The sequence below is a fragment of the Trichoplusia ni genome, chromosome 18, assembly GCF_003590095.1.
Source record: "Trichoplusia ni isolate ovarian cell line Hi5 chromosome 18, tn1, whole genome shotgun sequence".
Classification (NCBI taxonomy): domain Eukaryota; kingdom Metazoa; phylum Arthropoda; class Insecta; order Lepidoptera; family Noctuidae; genus Trichoplusia; species Trichoplusia ni.
Window position 1 is genome coordinate 8037771 of NC_039495.1, and position 20509 is coordinate 8058279.

The following is a 20509-nucleotide window of genomic DNA, read 5'->3' on the forward strand; positions in this document are numbered from 1 at the left end:
TGTTGCCGCATCATGCATATTCCGCATTTTAAAAATATCACCGGCTATTCAATTCGGATTGACGAAAACAATATTAATAAAAAAATATGGTGTCAGTTTGTCTGTGTGAACATTTTCGATTATTACATTAGTTTTTTAATTACCACTACTGCTGTGTAATGTGTCTCAATTCAAGAAAGACAGTAGATTATTATTAACACAAACTTTTCACCATTAACACTTCCATCCCTATCAAATCCCACCTGTCTATTACACACCCACCTCTGTTTACCATAAGCAGTAAATACAGGGATGATGGAACACACATACACACAAACCCCAAACACATTATGCTGATATGTCCCGGCGTGATGAATAAGGGATCCCTATGAACATATGTACGGAACCGTCTTATTTATAGCTCGTCAAGTTAATAAAATGGCGGACGCCGCGCGCGTCGCCTAGTCTCGTCAATGAGTGATATAGCCTGTCTCTCATGAATAGGGGCGTGTGACGAAGGTGGGTTGTGGGGAATGTTGTTAGGTTACATTATGCGAATATTGATACGATTTTTTATTGTAGTTTGGTTTGGTGTAGAAGAATGTTTTTTTTTAACATCAAAAGTATAGAAGCGACTCCAAATAAAAACTATTAAGTAAAATTAAATGATTTTTATGTTACAAAATTATAGCTATGTCATTTTCGAATGAAAAAGAATCACGAAAATTGGTTAGTCTAGCTCCAAGTTCTGAGATCCGCCTCCTGTTTGAAGTAAGTTGATAGCCGATGTACATAAGTGTATGTTTTCCTGTTTCGAGATATTTTTGTATAGTATTGTGTGCATTTGGCCGGTTTCTGATGACGATAGGAAATAAAATTAAAACAGCAATAGTTATTTTTTTGTAATTTACAGCTTATGATACTTGTTTTTATAGTAATCCCGATAAATACGCATGGGTAAACCGCTAATTTAATTAAACTACTTAATTCAAATGTACTCGTAGCATACTCATAGCATCGTAGGATTGTATAACATAAAAAATTTAGTGTGATTGTGAACAATTCGAGAACTTTTTGAATGCGTTTATGTTGCAAACAAATACACAGAAAGGAAATAGTATTTCAAACTTTTCAACACTGACACAAATCATAAGTTGTAACAAACAAGTAAAAAAAGCAAAACCGCAAAGGCAGTACGTCATACAGCCACAAAATCGACTGAACGGAATAGAAAAATCCTGTCAATATTCCCGAACATTTTTAGCCTAAAACTGCAAAACCCAAACCACAAGCGAATTTACCCAAATTTTTTCGGTAAAATGTTTTCGACGTCCAGTGTTGATTTAGGCGGATTTATTTATGCTGCCCCGAGCAAGGATGGCTGTCAAACATAGGAAATATCCATTATGGGTCACGGGGACGTACAAACGTGTTTGACACGACGTAATTTGTTTTGACGCATACATGTTTGATGGACAACAGTTGATTTGATAGATTCCTACAGGTATTACTTGTTTGACGTATTAATGAAACTGAAAAAAAAATGTGTTTACTTTTTTTTGTAAAACTAAGACTCAAAACAAGAATTCGTGGATCACACAAATGCTTGTCCTACGCGGGGATCGGACCCGCGACACGTTGCGCTCTGTGAGCTTGCCGTGATGACCTCAACCACTCGGCTATCAATGTGGCAATTGTTTATTAGTTTTAAAAGACTTCACGCAAAGATCAAAAGCTGAGTCAATCATGTCTTGGTTGTCACGTTTTGGTTCCCCTTAAGCCCTACATTTTCGCTACGTGGCCCAAATGACAAGGTGCGGTGTGAACGATGAACGACGAATGACAAAATAGGTTAGAGAATGAAGGTATGAAGTAAAATGGGATGACATGTGATAGGCACTTATATGAATGTATATTGGAAGTGTGATTGTTTTCTGATGGGCCTAACCTTAGGTAGTTTTAGGTTATGTAAATAGCTACTTGTTATACATAGCCTGGGTACACAAAGGTTTATAACTTTATTGAATAGGTTTTAGGGTTTCATAAAAGAAAATGGAAACCTATTACTGAGGCTACGGTGACTGCACGTCAGTCCAGGCTCAATATCATGAACCGTGATAGCTGGAAGGTTAATCATAGATTATGTAATTCTGCTACCGTTCTAACAACAAATATTTAAGCGTAAAGTTAAGCAAAGCAGTTTTTACAGTCATAAAAAAGCTTAATAAGAAACAAATTCATGTTTCACTTAACATTTGACAGCCTTTTTAGTGTATTGTCTCAGTGTAGAACGAAATTAAGTAAATGAATGTTTAAGTACAAACTACGCATCACACAATCATTTGTCCAGTGGGAATCGAAACCGTACAATCATTTCGATTTTGATTTAATCGAACCTACGACCTAAGGTGTAGCAGTCAGGGAAACTAACCACTAAACCTACAGTCGCTTACAGCTCTTTTTATTCCCCGTTCAATTACCAACAGCTTCTATAAAACTCCCATTGTAAGTAAATTGTATCTTGACGTTAACAAATGACGATCTGGCCGCGTCAGTTTCATCGGAGGGCAAACTAGTTTGATGACGTCACCGTGGCCGGCTGGGACCAGTGTCTTGTTTTCTTATTGTACCCCGGACCTTGGCGGGATTCCTCGTAAATGATTCAAACAAATAAGTTACGATGGAGTTTTGGATTTTTGTATCTGTTGATGTTTTTTAAGTTCAATGGATCAAAGATTTAATCCTACCCCTACAATCAAGTATCAAAATGAAGAAATTATATTTTTTCATACATTCCTGCGTTTTCAATTGATGCTAAAGATGGTAGAAATTACACTTGGCTAGAAGGGTTAGCAAAAAATTAAATGGTTTTCAATTCTAAGTCAATATAGATTCTGTTGTGTCAAAAATGTGTCTGACTCTTTAATAAGAAATCAAATTATTATAAGAGTGTTTTCGAATGAGATTCAGACAAGTTATGCATTTTTTTTTGTTTTGAATCCCTAAGTTCCTAAAAAACTTGGCAGCCATCTTAATTATGACTTAAATTGACAGATAGACAGACATTTCAAGCCGGTTTCTGTCTCTTACTAATTTGCGAAGACTATACCACTTAAATTCAATTATAAATAAAACCTACATCAATTTAAAAGCCAAAGCACTTAATATACCTTTCTAAATAACAGTTTCATTAAAAACCCTAGTTTATTTAAAACCAAAAACATGTAAATTAGAAAACAGAATATGTGTATCATAGCATGTTAACCCATGTTTCCCGCCTATCCATCAACAAGAATACCAACACAATTTAATTAAAACAAACTTGTTACATTTACATAATAAATCAATTATATCATACACAAAATACATTTTAACATTTATATCCTTTTGTTTTTAATTTTCATTGTTACAGAAAACATATATTATGGTATTTAAAGTTCTGTGGACACGAAATTGAATAATGTTACAACCATTGCTTTGTAACCGTTGCTTAGCAACCGTCGCTTTGTTAATTTGGTGTTGGTTGTTATAACTGCAGCAAATACGTCATCTCTAACATTTGAACAGACGTTCTAACACGGTCCTTGGGATACAGCCTGGTGACGGACAGACAAACGAACAGACTCAGTAATACATCATTATAGGGTTAAGTTTCTATTATCTGGGTAAATATTTGGGGGGAACCCGAAAAAAAGTATTTGTGTTTCGGTAAAAAATATTTCAATTTTTTCGGTACTGAAAATTAGTGATAGATTTATCTGTGCTACTTCGCGCTATCAAAATTACAGTTTTAATGCTTTAGCGCTAGTGAAATCTCTTTAACTCTCAAACTAGTTCAGACATTAAGTCCTAAGTCTTGTTCCTAATCCTTTCAAGTCACCAGCGCAATCCCGAAAACTTATAAATCACTTACGAGCCATTTAAAATCTAAAATCAGCCATATTGTTTTACTTCTTTTTAAAATTAAAAAGCGTTCTACAGAGAATTCATGTCATTCCCACCTTTTAAGCTAAACGCTATTCATATTCGAAAGTTAAATTAATTTCAAATTCTATTTGAATTATTTCGAATGCTTTAAGTGTTTTTGATACAAAGTCTTTTGAGTCTTATTCTAAACTGTCAGTTAATCTTAATTGAAAGTTAAGGATTAATGCTGAAGTTTTTTTAAAGGCACCGTTGTCTCTCCACCTGTCACCATGCAGACCAGTGCAGGTTACATATCACAAGAGCTGTTATAGTTAGAAAGCGAAAAGTTGTCCTTTTTACAAAAGACATTTATGTATGTAACCACTATAATAGATAATACTAAATTATGTCTCTCGAAGTTAAGCAAACTTTTGTAGGGTCATAAATATGACGGGTGGGGCATACAAACAGGGTATCACAGGAGTTGGACTTGCCACTCGAGTTATGGAACAAAATAATTGATCTTAATATTGCGCAATGTGTCATAAAGGGGCCGGCTTAACAAATGGGACTTAAAGTGCGACAAAGGGTAACAAATAAAATAGAACCGCAGTTAAGTCATTAGTTATAGTTACAAGTGTTACCGTCGGTACATTACTCATTGAGCGAGACCGTTTGCCTTTCAGACCTTGGTAAATGGAGCAAAACACCGTTGGTACTTTAGGTACACGGTACTACATAAATTATACTACGTAATCTTGATATATGTACCTATTTGGTACATAGCAAAATAATAACACCACATCGTAAGCTTTAAAAAAAAACAAGTTTGAATTTGGAATCTCTCTAAACATATAATACAATAGAGACAAGCATTTAGTTTAGTTTTACCGTTAACATATTTTTATTATTTAATGTTTTAATTATTTAAATAATTTAAATTTTCATTTTTCATTTAGACGGTTATTTCTTTCTAACTTGGTTTGTTCTAGTAAACTTCAAACTGGAACCTGGTTATAGTACTCTAGTCACTTTAAATTCAGTCACAAAAAAAAAAAAACAAATTAAAAAATTATGTAAGTACAAAATAAACGCTGAGAGGTCTCCAGTAATGAGACATTAGGGATGACGACAATTTTTTCAGTGTCCGTCTTGTAGTTTTCTGTATAATAATGGATACGTATTTTTTTATTTGTCCCTCAAACAAAAATTGACCAAATTACAGTAAATGAAACTTACGCGTGACGTCACGATTATGTATAAATTTTACCATATTGTTACGTCACAAGCTCCCCTCTCCTAAACTTCAAAGCAGTTAATCTTTGTCAATTCTAGTTTTTCTGAAAAAGGAAAAAATACGTGTCTCATACTTTTCAATTATCTAACTGAGGGACTAATTACATTTTTTCCTTTTATACCCAGTCGACATCCCTGTTATAAGCTGATATTATATACTGGCTTTATAAAATATTTCCTTTGCTTCAAGTAGGTAGGTACATAAAAGTATAGTCAATGTCAAACACGTACAAATGTCATCCTAACCTCAAAATACACTTGAGTTCAGATATTAAAAACGTGATTAAATGTAATCTCGCAGCAGTAATGAAACTCGCGCTCCATTTGTTAAAGGAATTAATGCTTTCGCGGAATCGCGACAAATTATATGGAACCTGTATTTTATATATCTATGTTTTAATGAACTGTAAATTCATGTTCAGGTTAATATTACGTTCCGGGCTTTGTTTCTAAAATATTATATGATATTTTCATGATTTTTGATAAAGGAAAAGTCTGTAGAGAAGATTTTTTAGCTAGCTTCAGTTACAGTAACAGTCCAACCAATATCATTTTTTTTATATTTAGTAATTTACAGAATAACGTTATTGTTAAAATAAATGGTCATTGTTACCAATTAAATATTATTATGATCAAAAAAGTAATCCGAAACGGAAACAAAAAAAAACAAATATATTTACGATTCATAATTTGAATTACGAATGCTCTAAACAACCGACTGTTATATCCATAAACTAATATACGAAGTAACACGAACCCACACGAGTTTACACGAACGTTTTTTTTCTTTAAAAGCAAAGGCGTCATAATACAGGGTGTATGCAAACCAGGATTTATAAAGGGCGTAAAGGGAGGTTGTGAGGGTGGAGGGCGAAGGGTGCAGGGCTCAGACTGTATTACGAGAGGATTAGTCTGTTATTACCTTCGCAAAATATTAAAAAACATTTTTTTCGTATTTCAGAGGTTTCTACAGTTACAACAGCATTTTTAATTAAATATTTGTTTGTTTTTCAGTTTTTGAGGTTGTAAAAGATTTTATGTCAATTCAGAATTAAACATGAATTTGTATTATTAAATTTGCAGTCTCTTTGCTATGGGAATGTTATTTATAATTATTTAAACATAATTGATTATAATCGTTTTGCAACCAGTTGTAGACACTCATGAAGTTGTGGAATAACACACCTGTCAAAACCCTATTAGACTAGGACATTACCCTAGGGTACTGAATCCTAAGAAAAACCGAAAACTAACAGAACCCTTATGCAACTATATAACAACAGACTTATTCCTTTCATTACATTGTTTATATTGCCTATTACCAGTAAATCAAATCTCATTTTCTCGGGCTGCCCATCCGACGTCATTGCAGCAACAATAGCAGCCTGCGACAGCCTTAATGAAGCAAACGTAGTTAGGAGTACAGCCTGGTCCCCATCTTAAACTATAATAGCTAAGGAAGATTTTGAGTTAGTAAAGGTATTAAAAAAATATAATTACAAAAAGGAGAGCCAAGTTCAATACAAAAATTATGTTTGGCTTTGGGCTTTCACAAAAAGTATAAAGATTTAAATGAGTATCTAGTTCTTTGTAAAATTTATTTATAGAAACATTTTACTCGGTCAAATTTTATCGGTATTAAAATGTTGAATAAGTGTAAAACGGCTGATGTAATAAAATCTATACTAATATATAAAGCTGAAGAGTTTGTTTGTTTGAACGCGTTAATCTCGGGAACTACTGGTCCAAACTGAAAAATTATTTTGTATTGAATATCGAATTCCATCGAGGAAGGCTTTAGTCTATAAACCATCACACTGCGACTAATAGGAGCGAAGATACAGTGGGAAATGTGAAAAAAACAGGGCAGTTATAATACATAACTTATATCTTCTACCCACGGGGACGAAGTCGCGGGCAACAGCTAGTCTAGTATAATCATAATGTTTATAATGATACATAAGCACAGACCCACTGCATGGCATAGGTTCCATAACAACAAACACAAAACAATACCGGCATGGAGTAAAAAAGAGTAAAAAATACAGATTATTAGGAAACAAGTGTCAAGGCTTTTTTTAAGGCAGTAAAAAACACATACTTTTATCCAATTTCAGTAACGAATAATAAGTTAGAATTCTGAAATCTAATGAAACTTACACAATTCAGAGGTGAACAGAGATACAGCCTGGTGACGGACAGACAGACAACGGAGCCTCAGTAATATGTATCCGTTTTTACCCTTTGCGAACGAAACCCAAAAAAAAAAGAATTTCATTTTATCTTTTTTGTCGACACAATTTCGAACTGCCTATAACATGTTTTTGCAATTAGAACACCTGGTTCTGAACAATAATTAATGTTGTGTACCGTCATTTAGAATTCACCGTAATGTGTAATTATATTGGAAATTACTGTTTTGTTTTCCTCTCATACTCTACCTAATAATTATCTTTACAATTACTTTTTTTGTTGTATTGATTTTGCCTTTAATGTTTTTGTGTGTCCTTGGTTCTAAGAAATACTTTTTAGTTAAGACCGGCCTCTGGCTGACGAACTATAAAATATTCTTCCAACATGTCGGGATCAAAAATTGCATTAAATTTCATAATATATTAAATTTTCTTCTCCGCTCTACTGAATACCGCTCACAGTTGAAATTCAATATCATTCAGTATCCGAGCTAAAATAATAAATTATATTTTTCACGAAAAAGATTTATTATCCTTTAGAGAGCACAGATTAAAAATTAATCATCGGAAGAATTTCGCATAATTGGATTTGAATAAGAGTATGAAAAGGATTAAAAGTAGGATTTAAAAGGCTCGCGGGGATTTCCCAGTTATTTTTGTATTTCGATTGTGGGTTACCGACCTGTTTGGTTGCTGTCCACAAATTCGAGGCTCGAATTTCGAACGTTTATTTAAATTATGATAACCGTTGTTTGTTTTTTCTTTCTTCTTGTTTAACGGCTTTTGTTAGCTTAATTACTTACCTGTGGTGGTTACAGACTAAATAAGATAAGTATCTAAGGAAATATTTTGCTATAATTTGATATAGATACCCTTACAAAATGCAAGCATATTGATTTTAATACTAGATGATTCTAATACTTTTAACTATACACGAAGAAAAATAACACCAACAGACTTAGCAAAAAAAAGTCTACAAATCCACAAAGACCGTATATCTTTTAAAATTAACACTAATGTGTTACGCTGACGTATTTAATCCGTTAAAACATGAATTACTCTTTAACAACAGTTAACAGCATTCAGGATTAATTAGGTACTAATGTAAAGCTATCTAGATTAAAGCCTAATTGCCTAAAACTGTAATAAGTTTAATTAACATGTGTGGGTAACTGACGTTATTGTGTCGGCCTAATATTGTGGCTATGATAGAACAATGGCTGCCATGAGTTAATTTCGCGACTAGTCCAAAACAATAATAGTTGATTATTAAACGTTATTTGTGAATTAAATTAGGAAATTTGAGTTCTTTTTTTCCCTAGCTTTTTCCAAACCGTATTATACATGCAGTGATTATATCTGTAATATTTATTTTGTTAAGTTATTTGCTCAATGTACGATTTTTTGAAGTAAATTAAAAAATAATAATGTATACGCATCACTCGACATTATTTTGTCAAAACTCAAACGTACCAAAAGAAAAATCGACTAAATACGGAGCGCAACCATTCCCTACCCAATCCGCAGTCCGCACAAGGTTATTCTGCTACACGTCAATTAAGGTGAATACTCTACAAAAAGGCTTACCTCCACACGTTTCCCGGAAATCAGGACAGCAGTCCCCGAGTTTCAAACAAGCATGGTCACAGTAGCACGGCTTGTCCGTCAAGTCTTCAATTATGGCATTCTGGTGGGCTTTTTGTACGACACACGAGCTATCTCTCCCGGGACAACACAGATTGGCGTCCCTACAGTAATTAGCCCCGCAATGCCCCGCCAGACACACTGCACTCGCGAAACACAACCAGTAACGAAGCATTTTGATGTTTAGTAACCTCAAAACTTACAAAAACTTCAATCTGCTAAATCGACTAAGAAATATTTTTTTTAATTTAAAAAAACTTGAAACTAAACGAACTTTATGGTTGTTTAAATTTTTCGAATATGTAGCCGGATTGTTATGTCATTCCGAATTTGAATTTCTTGGAGCGGCCAGTTCTGTAACAAAAAATTAAATATCGTTAGGGTTGCGTTCGAGCGTAACTTGTTTCTTTCCTTTTCTTAACTTTTCCTTCTGTTAAAGTTTTATGACAGCCATGTTTTTCATTTCTCTGGTTGTTACTTATTTGTTGTGAATTCAAGTTACATTTCACTTACAATCTCATTTTGTACTATTAATAATCCTGTAGATGTTGTGAATTCAGGAGAACATTTATGTTTTGCTTCAATCATTTTAGGGTCATATAGAAGTACAAAGTTTTTCATTCAAGTTAAATTAAATACGAAAATATCGATTTTAGATACAAACATTGTCCGGCGTGCTAATTAAAAGAGCTATCTCCATAATGACTAATAAAAATATATCCAGCTGATTAAAAATAAGCATGTAGCAAACGAACCGCAGACTCACAAACTTTCCTCTTTTTAATATTGGAAATAAAAAAACACAACCTTAATTGGGATGGCATTATGTAAGTTCTAAATATCTAAGATAAAAGTAAAAACCGTCCTTATAAATACATTTAATTAATTAAATATACAAAAATGTACTACATAAAACGGACAAAATATAATTTTCATTAATGCCTCCTGTGAGGTTTGAACTCACGACCCCTGGTTTACGAGACCAGTGCTCTACCACTGAGCTAAAGAGGCTTGTGCAGATACGAGCAAATTTATCTATCGTATATGGGGATGACATACAAACTCTTTTCATAAAACTTTTTTAATTAATAAATTTCCAAAATAATATAATTAAACAGATTTGATAAATTAAATTAAAAAAAAAATACGTTATAATCTGTATTCCAAAAAGTATTATTCATTTCTTTTTGAGGCCTAAAATATGAACGAAAAAGAAAGAAAAAAATGTCTGGGATACAGAAGCAGGTCACTAACCTTCACGAACTTAACCAACTAGTTTCACGTTTACTGATAAGTTAAGTTAAAGGGGATGCGGTTAAGTCTGTTCCAATAAGTACTGGCTTTTAACAGCTTTTTTTACAGTCAAACATTCCTACTTTTTTTACAATAAAAAAACTGGCTGAATAACGATTCCATTATCATGTCGTATATTTTTTTATTATTTAGAATTTGTAAATGGAATTAGCACGTAATTAAAGATAAGTTTTTATTTATATTAATGGTTTTATAGGCCTGTTGGTCTAGTGGTTTGTGGCTTGGACTGATATATCAGAGATCGTGGGTTCGATTCTTACATAGGCCATTTTTTATGTTAGGAGCATCTTATTTATTCCGTATCTGGATGTAATTATTTAAAAATATGTAAGTATGTTTATCAGTTATCTATTACTCATAATACTTGAAAGCTTTGGATTATAATGCTTCAAAATCTTATTTTTTTATATTTTTCACCTCTTTTTATCATGAACAATATTAATTAAGTATATTTGTATTATAGCAAAAGTACATGAAGATGACCTTTTTAACAGATTCCTATGACTTATAAACATTGTCGCTTGGCCTTAAATAGATAAAAATCCTACCAAATGTTATCACAACAAAGTTCATTAACCCTCTAATCACTGTTGTACCGTTTTTTTTCTAACAATGTGAGTATTCTCCTCTGTATTTATAATAAACTACAGCAGGAATTATAAAGTTTACTATTTCTATTGTTTGGACTCAGAGATCTCAGGAATTGCTGGTTCCATTTTGAAAATATTTCTGTTACTAGATAAGCTATCCATCAAATACTATCGGAAGCAGAAAATGCTGGCAATAGTCCTCATTAAATTAAAAAAATATGTATAACGTACGTATATAAGTCATATGAATTAACCATCTTGCCTCATATCTATATTTTAGACTTATAATTTTAATATTTTTGTCTAATATTAACTCCTAATTAGCATTATAAAACATCTACATAAAAAAAAAACAATTTTCACCATCCACACGCAGACCAAAACATGTCACTCCTAAAATTCAATTGTTTAATTTCTATCGTCGATAAAAACTTTTTTTTAAAAAAAAAAAGGCACTGGCATTTCGTTAACAAGTGGCACAAACAATTGAATGAACAAACAATGGGAGAATTTGTTAGTCAAACAGGCAGCATACGAGAGGACCGATCAAATATGTGTTTTAAAAAAAGCTAGCTGCTACCAACCCTTACCACCATCTCCTAAAACAAAAAAGTTATTGTCGGAGCGAGACAGCGCTCTACACAGGATATAGCTGTCTCTTTCTAACAACAGTAATAGTTTTATTTCAAAAGGCGGTTGTAGAATTCGGATTCTACATAAGGAATAGTATAGTGACAAGCAATCAACCAAACTAGACAGTCTTAACGAAGGCTTTGTAGCTTTTGAATGGCGTTGTATGAGATCTGGAAGCTTATATCCAATTTAACGGTTGACTTGAATGGCATATGAATGTATACTGTCTAAAGTGTTCTGCAACTCCAACACAATGTAAAGTAAAAAATATGTTTATTTGTGAGATATCATAATATACAAAAAAAAAATACATAAAGGCCTCCTTTTAAATATTAATCTACCTTAAACGTTACAATGATGACGCTAGGTGCATTATCTATCTAATGTTATAAATATCGCATGCTGTATTTCTACGTATTAGAGCTAAAAGGAATATAAAAGAAGATTCTCATAACTAACTAAAACTTTTTTCAGGTACGAAAGTAGCTCAACAAAATGAGGTAGAGAAACATCTGCCCATCGTCTTAGTTTTACGACCAAGAAACCTCCGGAAAAACAAAACTTCGGATATTTTAATTAAATACCCGAAGTTTTCCTCAATCTTTTAGCGGGCAAGTTAATAATGAAAATACTTAGTCCCCGCAAACCTTAAACTTCTTATATGTAATGTATAACAAATTATTTGAAACGGTAAAGTTTAGTTCGTTAGGTGTGTTCCTGACTGTTTTTGAATTATTAATCAAAACATGGGAAGTTTCTAAGGGTGTGTTAAGTTAAGATGGGAGATATTGCGGTTTCGTCATCTGTAATTCGAGTTGCTCAAACACAGTTCCGTTAAAAGGAGGAGCAATAGAATGCCTGAATGGTGGCATTCTGGTGGTAAAATAAAAAAATGTATTTACAGAATGGTATAAAATCTTGCCAAAAAGTACAATACATTTCCAGTGTAGCTTAAACACTGCATATTAAGATAAAAGAGGCAAAAAAAGATAAGCTACCATCTGATTTGAAGAATTGCACATGATGACAAATCAAAACGTTTTCCCCTTCCTCAAATCAAGGAAAAACGCTGACAGGCGTTTATAACAAAGAGGTTTCATGGCTTTTTCATAGCTTTATCAATGCTTATACAACTGGTCTATAGGGTATTAAAACTTCCCTATTTTCCCGTTTTCCCATATAGTATCTCTTGGGGAAAGTTTTAAAAACACTTCCGTATCATTTGAACCTCTCAGGAGTGGCATCTAAATGTGTTGCATCCTCAATAGCTTTCTGAGTGTTACCTGTCAATCAGTCAGTGAGAAAGACATTCCAGAAATACGAAATGTACGGTTCTGGTAGTATTTCTGTTGGGATAAAACATTATGACATGATATCGATATAGATGCAATTCTTAACTTAATCTCAGGTATTTAATTTTGTTCTGTTTTCGATCAATTATTGTGGTACATGGTTAGATTTCAAACACGACTTTTATATATTTCAGGACACAAAAGGATTTAAAAATAACAACAGGGTTGTATTTTCTATAAAGCGACCTATCTGATCTTCACAACACCATTTGTCTGGGTCACAATAGGTAACGCGACGCAAAACTTTAACTCAGTAATTGCTTTGAATGATTGATTTGAAAACAACAACTGCTAGTTACCCTTCTTTCGAAAATACGTCTAGACAAAGTAAAAAAATCGGTCCAATTCTATCATCACAATTGTTTCACAATGGTTGACCCACGTTTTTTTTTCAAATCGCCCGACTAGTTTCGGATCCAACTAATCCTATTTAATCATGAACATGAGTTCAATTCACAATCTCACCGCTGCATCAGCTGATGATTGACATGATAACTCCGGTTTCTTTCTAAACTAGTCGGGCGATCCCGATGAATACTCATGACTAAATTAACAAGTTACGAATCCGTCTTTTGAAAGTTATTAAAGAAAAGTCCATATCACATCATACTCAGCGACTCTGTTACATTGAATTTCACCCACATTAAAGCTTTTGTGTAATCTTGAAGCAAATGGTGTGAAAAACAAAGTTATGTTGTAACATGTTTAACTACGTAATTGGTTAATGACGTGTAATAGACTTATAGCAACTTGTTCTTGAGTTTGACTTATGTGTGTTGTATGAGATTTTAACTCAAGTTTAGGCTGTTTATTTGGAAGATTTGAATTTATGACCTGCGTGAAATGAAACGAAATGTTCCATGGCGAAATACAAATGGAATAAAAATAGGTGCGAGAGTAGTTAAAAGCATATATCCTTTATTTAGCATCTTTTAAGTGGGAAAAATAGACACGCTTTTCTTGTTTCGTTCTGATTAGATTTTGTCCTTAAATGAATGGGGATCCAGTGTCATCACCATCGCAAGCTGTCGATGGAATTTAGTTGCAACGAGGGCTGCTGTACTAATTGGCGCTAGAGTTGAGTTCCAAGCTGCCAGCTTGATCTCAATACGAATGAAACAGTATTCGATTTTGTCAGAGGTAAGCCTGGATCGTACAGTACATATTAAAAAAGCTTGTCCAATGTAAGGGATACTTACGAAGGGGCGTGTAGCATAAAACAATTAACTACAGCATATAAAAGCCTCTTTTGTTAATTTTGTATATAAAATCAAATTACGTTGTACTTGATGGTGACTGGCACAGTCTTACAAAAACAAAATATTTTGATGAAAAAAAAACAACTAATAAGTCTTTAAACTGATCAAAGATAATCTATGTATTGAACATGAATAATTCATCAAACATTATCCCATTTTTTCATGGCAAACATTTTGATTCACTTTTTAAGGTATGATCCTGTTTTGCATAATGATACCGCAAGTAAACAACCATGAGGTAGTTCCTATTTTATTAGCGGGTTACTCCCAAAATAAAACAATTCATTGACTAGTATTTTCCGTAAGCCAATAAAATATGAGGCATGAGGAAGGAGAGGCAGGATGAAGTTCTTTATAAACTCACGCCGCGCCATACGTATATTTACTCATGCCTTATCGGGATTGTCTAAATAGTTTCCGAAACTTATGGGACAATTGCGATATATACGCGTGAGTATAATGTTAATTAATAAATATTATGGCCAATTGAAATCTAAAATTTACAGCATACATTAAACCTTCTTATGGAGTTATTCAAGGAATTTCTATAGTCATAAATTGGATACCTGAATACTACTTATAACTATTCATAGTTTACGATGGGTACTCATAAAGTTTATATTCACTCTCTCCCAACCATCAACTTGCCATTCATTAAGTAATTTTCTTTAAAAGAGCGAATCCACTTTCGCTTTTTACGGTTGACTTGTTTCAATCGAAGACATCATTTTCTTTGAGAGTTGGAATATTCAACACATTAGCGCCACTCAGAAGTTTCGGCACCTAATATTTGAAGTGCCTACTCGATACCATGAATCTATACTCTATACTAATACATAAAGCTGAAGAGTTTGTTTGTTTAAACGCGCTAATTTCAGGAACTATTGGTTCAAATTCGAATTGAATTGAATAGACCATTCATCGAGCAAGGTTTTAGGCTATATACCATCACGCTGCGACTAATAGGAGCAAAGATAAATGGAGGATAAATGTGGAAGAAACAAGGCAGGTATACATTTATATCTTCTAACCACGCGGACAAAGTCGCGGGCAATAGCTAGTCCAATAAACACACCAATCATTCAGTCTCAATGGCAACTGGCAACCAAAATTTCTCAATACACGTCCCAATTACCAAAACGGCAATTCCCAACTAACGTTACCTATGATCGAATACTAGTTTCAAAGCTGAGAGAAATCGATTCAATCGAATTGGGTGACTCGATTAATTTTAATGCTAACTACTCTACTACTCTATAGTTCAGACAAATGGCGGAGTGTTAGCCGTTGACATTAGATATGTCAAATTTGAATTTGGAGTTCATTTAGAACGTCGTGTATGTGTTTAACAGAGTGTTCAAATACATAAATGGCTTTATATATTGGTGACGTAGCTGTTTGTTAGTCTTGTACAAAATATAAAAAATGATATTATATTTTTATATATATTATGTATATATTATTATATTTTATAAAAATGATATAATATATATTTCTTACAAAATAATTTAACTTTATCGACTGTCACATCTATATCTTTTCTTAATTCAGTGTGACCTGAATACGTAATTCATCACATTTTGATTAAAATATTAACTAGTGTTTTAGATCAAGAGGTGTATTATAAGTGTCATTTTTGTGCACTTTCCTTTTTGAAACTTGCCCTTAAAAAAAAGAGAATAAATCATAAAACCCACCCCATTCAACGTTACTTCGTCGTTTCCGTTGACAGCTGTCACAAAACCCAAACTATATTTAACAGGCTATAACTAGTTTGATATAGTTGCAAAATCCCGCACCTACGCATACCGTACGTTGGAGCTACTAAGAGAAATCCCATTGTAAGAGCGAGAGAGTGCACAACTAGCATAGCGGTGTCTCGCTTACACGACGGCAATAGTCCTAGTTGGAGAGTTTACGGTCATCGCAGTGGATTCAGTCTGTTTGTCATTTGAGTCTAGTTTGACGTCACCTGGGTGCAAGTAACCCAGGAACAAGTTTAAGCGCATCTAATGATCTGACGTGTTAATCCTTGAAACTATTGCTTTAGTGAATTTCGAACTACGGCAATTAGTTATTTGGATCGATTTGAAACTAATCAGGTGAATAAATTGGTTCTATATGGAGTTAGGAATGCTTTTGAGCGGATTGAGATTTAATAGTTTTTAAGTCGAGGGCGGAGAATAATTTTTGATGTTCGTGTTTTAATCAGTCGACCTACGAAATATAATAATAACAGCCTATATACGTCCCACTCCTGAGTGCAGTCCCTTCCCGAATGTGGAAGAGTTGAGCATTGATCACCACGCTGGCTCACCGCGGGTTGGCGATCTCAGATTTTAATATTCGTAATCCAAGTTTCCTCACGATGTTTTCCTTCACTTAGTTTATGTTTGTCAGGGTCTTAATAGAGTTTATTAAGAGAGTACATATAACTTATAGAATTCTATGGTTCTTCTCCAGAGGAATGACATTTTGAAACCGTGCACCTAGAGTCATTACTGAATGGAAATAGAACGTTTTAAAACTGCCTCAAAAAAGAACTATTTAAAATAAAAAAGTTGATTTTAATTGAAAAACTTTAAAAAGCCACAATGATACTTTGCAAGCCTGCGTTGGAATCAAAACTGCACCTCGTGCATACACATCCTTTCTTATACTTATATCTCCTATCATTATACCTTACTATTAATTTACGTCATTACTAACCACTTCAAAATAACCTCAAATAGACACACACACACATACATAATCCAATGAAATAAGGCTTTAATTCGTACAAAACAATTTACGACCGCATATCACCGCAGTGTGGTGAGGTTTTGACAAACTCCGCAATCGTAATCCTGCTGCAAACCATGTTATAATCATTTTTGTTGGTATAAAGCTTGTTTTAACTAACTTAACTCGTATTTGACTAACTGCTTTATGTGTCTCTTTGGTTTTCAGCAAATACGAGAAGTTCGGTTATGTTCCTCTTGTTTCTGTTTTCCGAATAATTAAAAAAAAACTAACAGCTGTAAAAGTTATGCCTCGAGAAAGTGTATTTCATGACAGCAAAAAGGGCATTCAATTCAGGATAAAAACACAACATGAAGATTTAGCTCTTGATGTTTTTTTTAATTGTTTTTTTTTAACCTTTGTGAATATTTCACTTAGTGTAACAGTTGCCAAGAACTTCTCATTGTTGTTTTAAACATATTCATTTCCATGTTTAGTAACGATGTTTAAAATACGTCTTTACTTTAAAATAAGATGCAGATACAGATGTGTGTAACATGCCTTCATATTATTAATATCTTAGTAACAATATAGATACAATTTTACCTATTCAGTAGAAATTGTGAAGTCCCTAGTTCACCATACGTTATGAAGATAGTGTTTCGAGTTGCCCGCGACTCTCTTGGGAGGGGGGGGGGTGGTTAGATAAGAACGTTATCCCACTAAATACTTAACGTTTTCTCCATTATATTAGTCAGTTTGTTTATTAACATGTCGAATGATTTGATTTACTTGTACTATTTTGACGGCCAGAGATTTCAATACTTTTCAATTAATGATTATGTTTTTACCATTGTCGCCCTAAAACTATCATCTAAGAAGCTTTATTATCAAAATATCAAAACGCCGCCGTAAACGATTAGTATGTTCGAGATTACTTAAAAACCACGTTTCTGAATAAAACATGTTTCATGGCCCAAAATAACGCCAATGATAAAAATAAATAAAAGAAATAAAGGATTTGAATTCACGTTCCAAAATTCCACATTCAAAGATTTCATATAAATATTCCAAAGAACGACAAGAGCCCGGAATTCTAATTACAAATTAAACATGACTTCCGGTACCTACCAAACGTGATACACGCGGGAGGAAACCCACAAAACATTTTGTGTTCATTTAAAAATAATACAGTATCAAATTATGTCTGCCTGGGTACATGCTTGGCTGTTTACACGGCCCGTTTGTTTGAAAAAAAAGGAAATAATGGTAAAAAAAATCAAATGAATGTTTACTAATGTGATGTGTGAAAAATAAAAATCGATCTATTTTCAAACGGAGTCTATTGAGTATCGTTTTTTTCTCTGAGATTGGACGCTTATTTAAATGCCAGTGATAGTATGGATACTGTTTTAATTAAAAATAAATCTAATTTTAAAGTAATTGCGTTAATCTTAGAAACATTTTTAATTAAATTTATAAGAGATTCTGAGATACATTGTTGTTCCTGCAAGCAACAACAATGTATCTCAGAATAACCCATTGCATAGAATGTGTAAGAACTATAACGCTATCTGCTCACAAACCGATATTTTTCATGATAAATTAAGTGCATTCAAATCTTTTCTCTCTCATTACAAGAAAATGTAACTTTAGTAATCCACCAAATTGTTAACTTACCGCTATTCGGCTTATTGTTTATGTTCAGTTGTAATTTAACCTTAATTAGTCATAAGGGTTACCTTAATTTTTAGTAAAACGAAGCATTGTTTATTATAAGTGTCGTGTACAGTTGTAATCGGATTTCAGGTTCACTCATAGTTTGTTATGAAGATCTTTTCTTATTTTTTGTACTATATTAATCTGTTATCTGTATCTGTACCTATTGAAATAAAATAAAATAAAAAATAAAATAAAATAAATTTAAAAAATTTATAAATTTAATTAATGCGGAAAATAAATTTAATTAATAATAATACTTTTAATGCGGAAAGTTTGAAAATATTTTATTTCAGCGACAATTCGCGTACATAACATAGGTATTTATAAAAAATATTATTTTGTACGAGGATGCTGTTAAGACCCATAGGAGTATCAAATGTATTAAAAGATGGACAAGTGTGTAGTATTTTCACAAAGCTATCTAAAACAAATATTACCACGACAATAATCCCACAACAAGACACGTTACTAACTTGCTTTTCAATCACTATTAGTAATTCGGAGAATTTTCTACAAATCACCAAGGGTGAGGGATTTGATGTTTTTGCGCTGATTTTCCCTTTTGTAATCTTAACAAATCGCTTAGTGACAAGTTCTTTTGACAAATAAAATCCCGGACATTACTAGATATTTTTTCTAACTAAAGTACGTATTGGAGAAAATATATGGTCTGTTTAATGAGAACGGCGGCTGACTAAACTATACTTTTATTGGGTTTCATGAAGCCTTATTAGCAGACAATGTGTTAAAAGTATACATATATACATGCTTATTTTTAGACCATGCAGAAGTGGGAGCAAGTTTTGTCACGAAAATCAGCTCCTCTGAAGGGCAAAATAGCATTCCATTTCTAGAATTGCTCGAATGTCAGACGACGGAACGTCATTTCCATGCATTTTAATGTCATACCTATTGACGTCAACTATTGTAGAAATGTTTAAAACGCAAGTTGGCTACTAATTGTTCTAATATACTTACTAGAAAACTATTTTTTATTTAATTTTATCGATATTCGTTAAGCTGGTAGAGTACTATGCACAGTCACAAACTTCAGTTGTGTATAGTATTTTCTCTCCTTCAATTGGTCAGCATAAACGAAAACGAAAATACTGCATGGACAACCCAAAAGACCCCGTTCTAAAACAATTAATATATCAATTATAACTTTTAAAAGTAATTAGAGAGAATGCGCATACGATTTGTATGTTAATAGGGACAAAGGTTGTTAACCAAGTTAAGATGAATTTATTTATGTATTGTATTCCATTGTGGGGAGAGGGTTGCGTAATTTTAACTGTCTGGTTTTGTTGGTGTCAAGATGTAAACCATTCTTAACCAAAGTGGGATGCGTTACACACGTCAATACTCAATACAATGAGTACTCAATAATTAATTGCGTTTTATAATGTACATGAAGGTCTTAAAATATAATAATACAGAACCATTGTGGACCCTGTCGGGCACAGCAATATCTTAGGAGAGAGGAAGCAGTCAAAGTAGTGGTTTTTAAAAGGCGTTTAAGGAATTTTAATTAAATTACACATGATATAATTTACTAATGACAATGTCATTGGGTACCTACATTTATATACAAAAACTCGTTTTTTTTAGAATTGTCAGTTTTAAAACGATTTTACTATTATTATTTTTTCTTTACTCAATTTGCTTCTGACTTCAAAAATAGAATACAACTAGAGAGTACAGCAATTAACGAAAATGACAATAACCATTAAATCGAAATCATAAAACAAAACACTTCTACACTTTTGAAACAAATAAATATCTCGTAACTTCAAAACCGAACTTAACAAATCTTAATGGCTGACATAAGTGACTGCAAACGGAGAGCTATAAAACCTATTCTTTGAAGCCGTGACTCATAAAGGTGTCTACATAACGGA

At 33.0% G+C, this 20509-nt stretch overlaps 1 protein-coding gene and 1 non-coding gene across 3 annotated transcripts in view; both read right to left on the reverse strand.

The window, feature by feature from the left end:
• The window catches only part of LOC113502885 (somatomedin-B and thrombospondin type-1 domain-containing protein), a 64042-nt gene that overhangs the window by 28950 nt on the left and 14583 nt on the right, over nt 1-20509 (reverse strand). Inside the window, exon 2 of one of the 2 annotated variants that reach the window (XM_026884626.1) lies at nt 8961-9371. In XM_026884626.1, the coding sequence (XP_026740427.1) occupies nt 8961-9192 (232 nt within the window). In that variant the 5' untranslated portion in view covers nt 9193-9371. Of the gene's footprint in view, nt 1-8960; nt 9604-20509 lie in introns of those variants that run through there. The other variant, XM_026884627.1, reaches the window with a different exon arrangement.
• Trnat-cgu lies at nt 9957-10028 on the reverse strand. The gene has a single exon. It is a non-coding gene; the product is annotated as a tRNA-Thr (tRNA).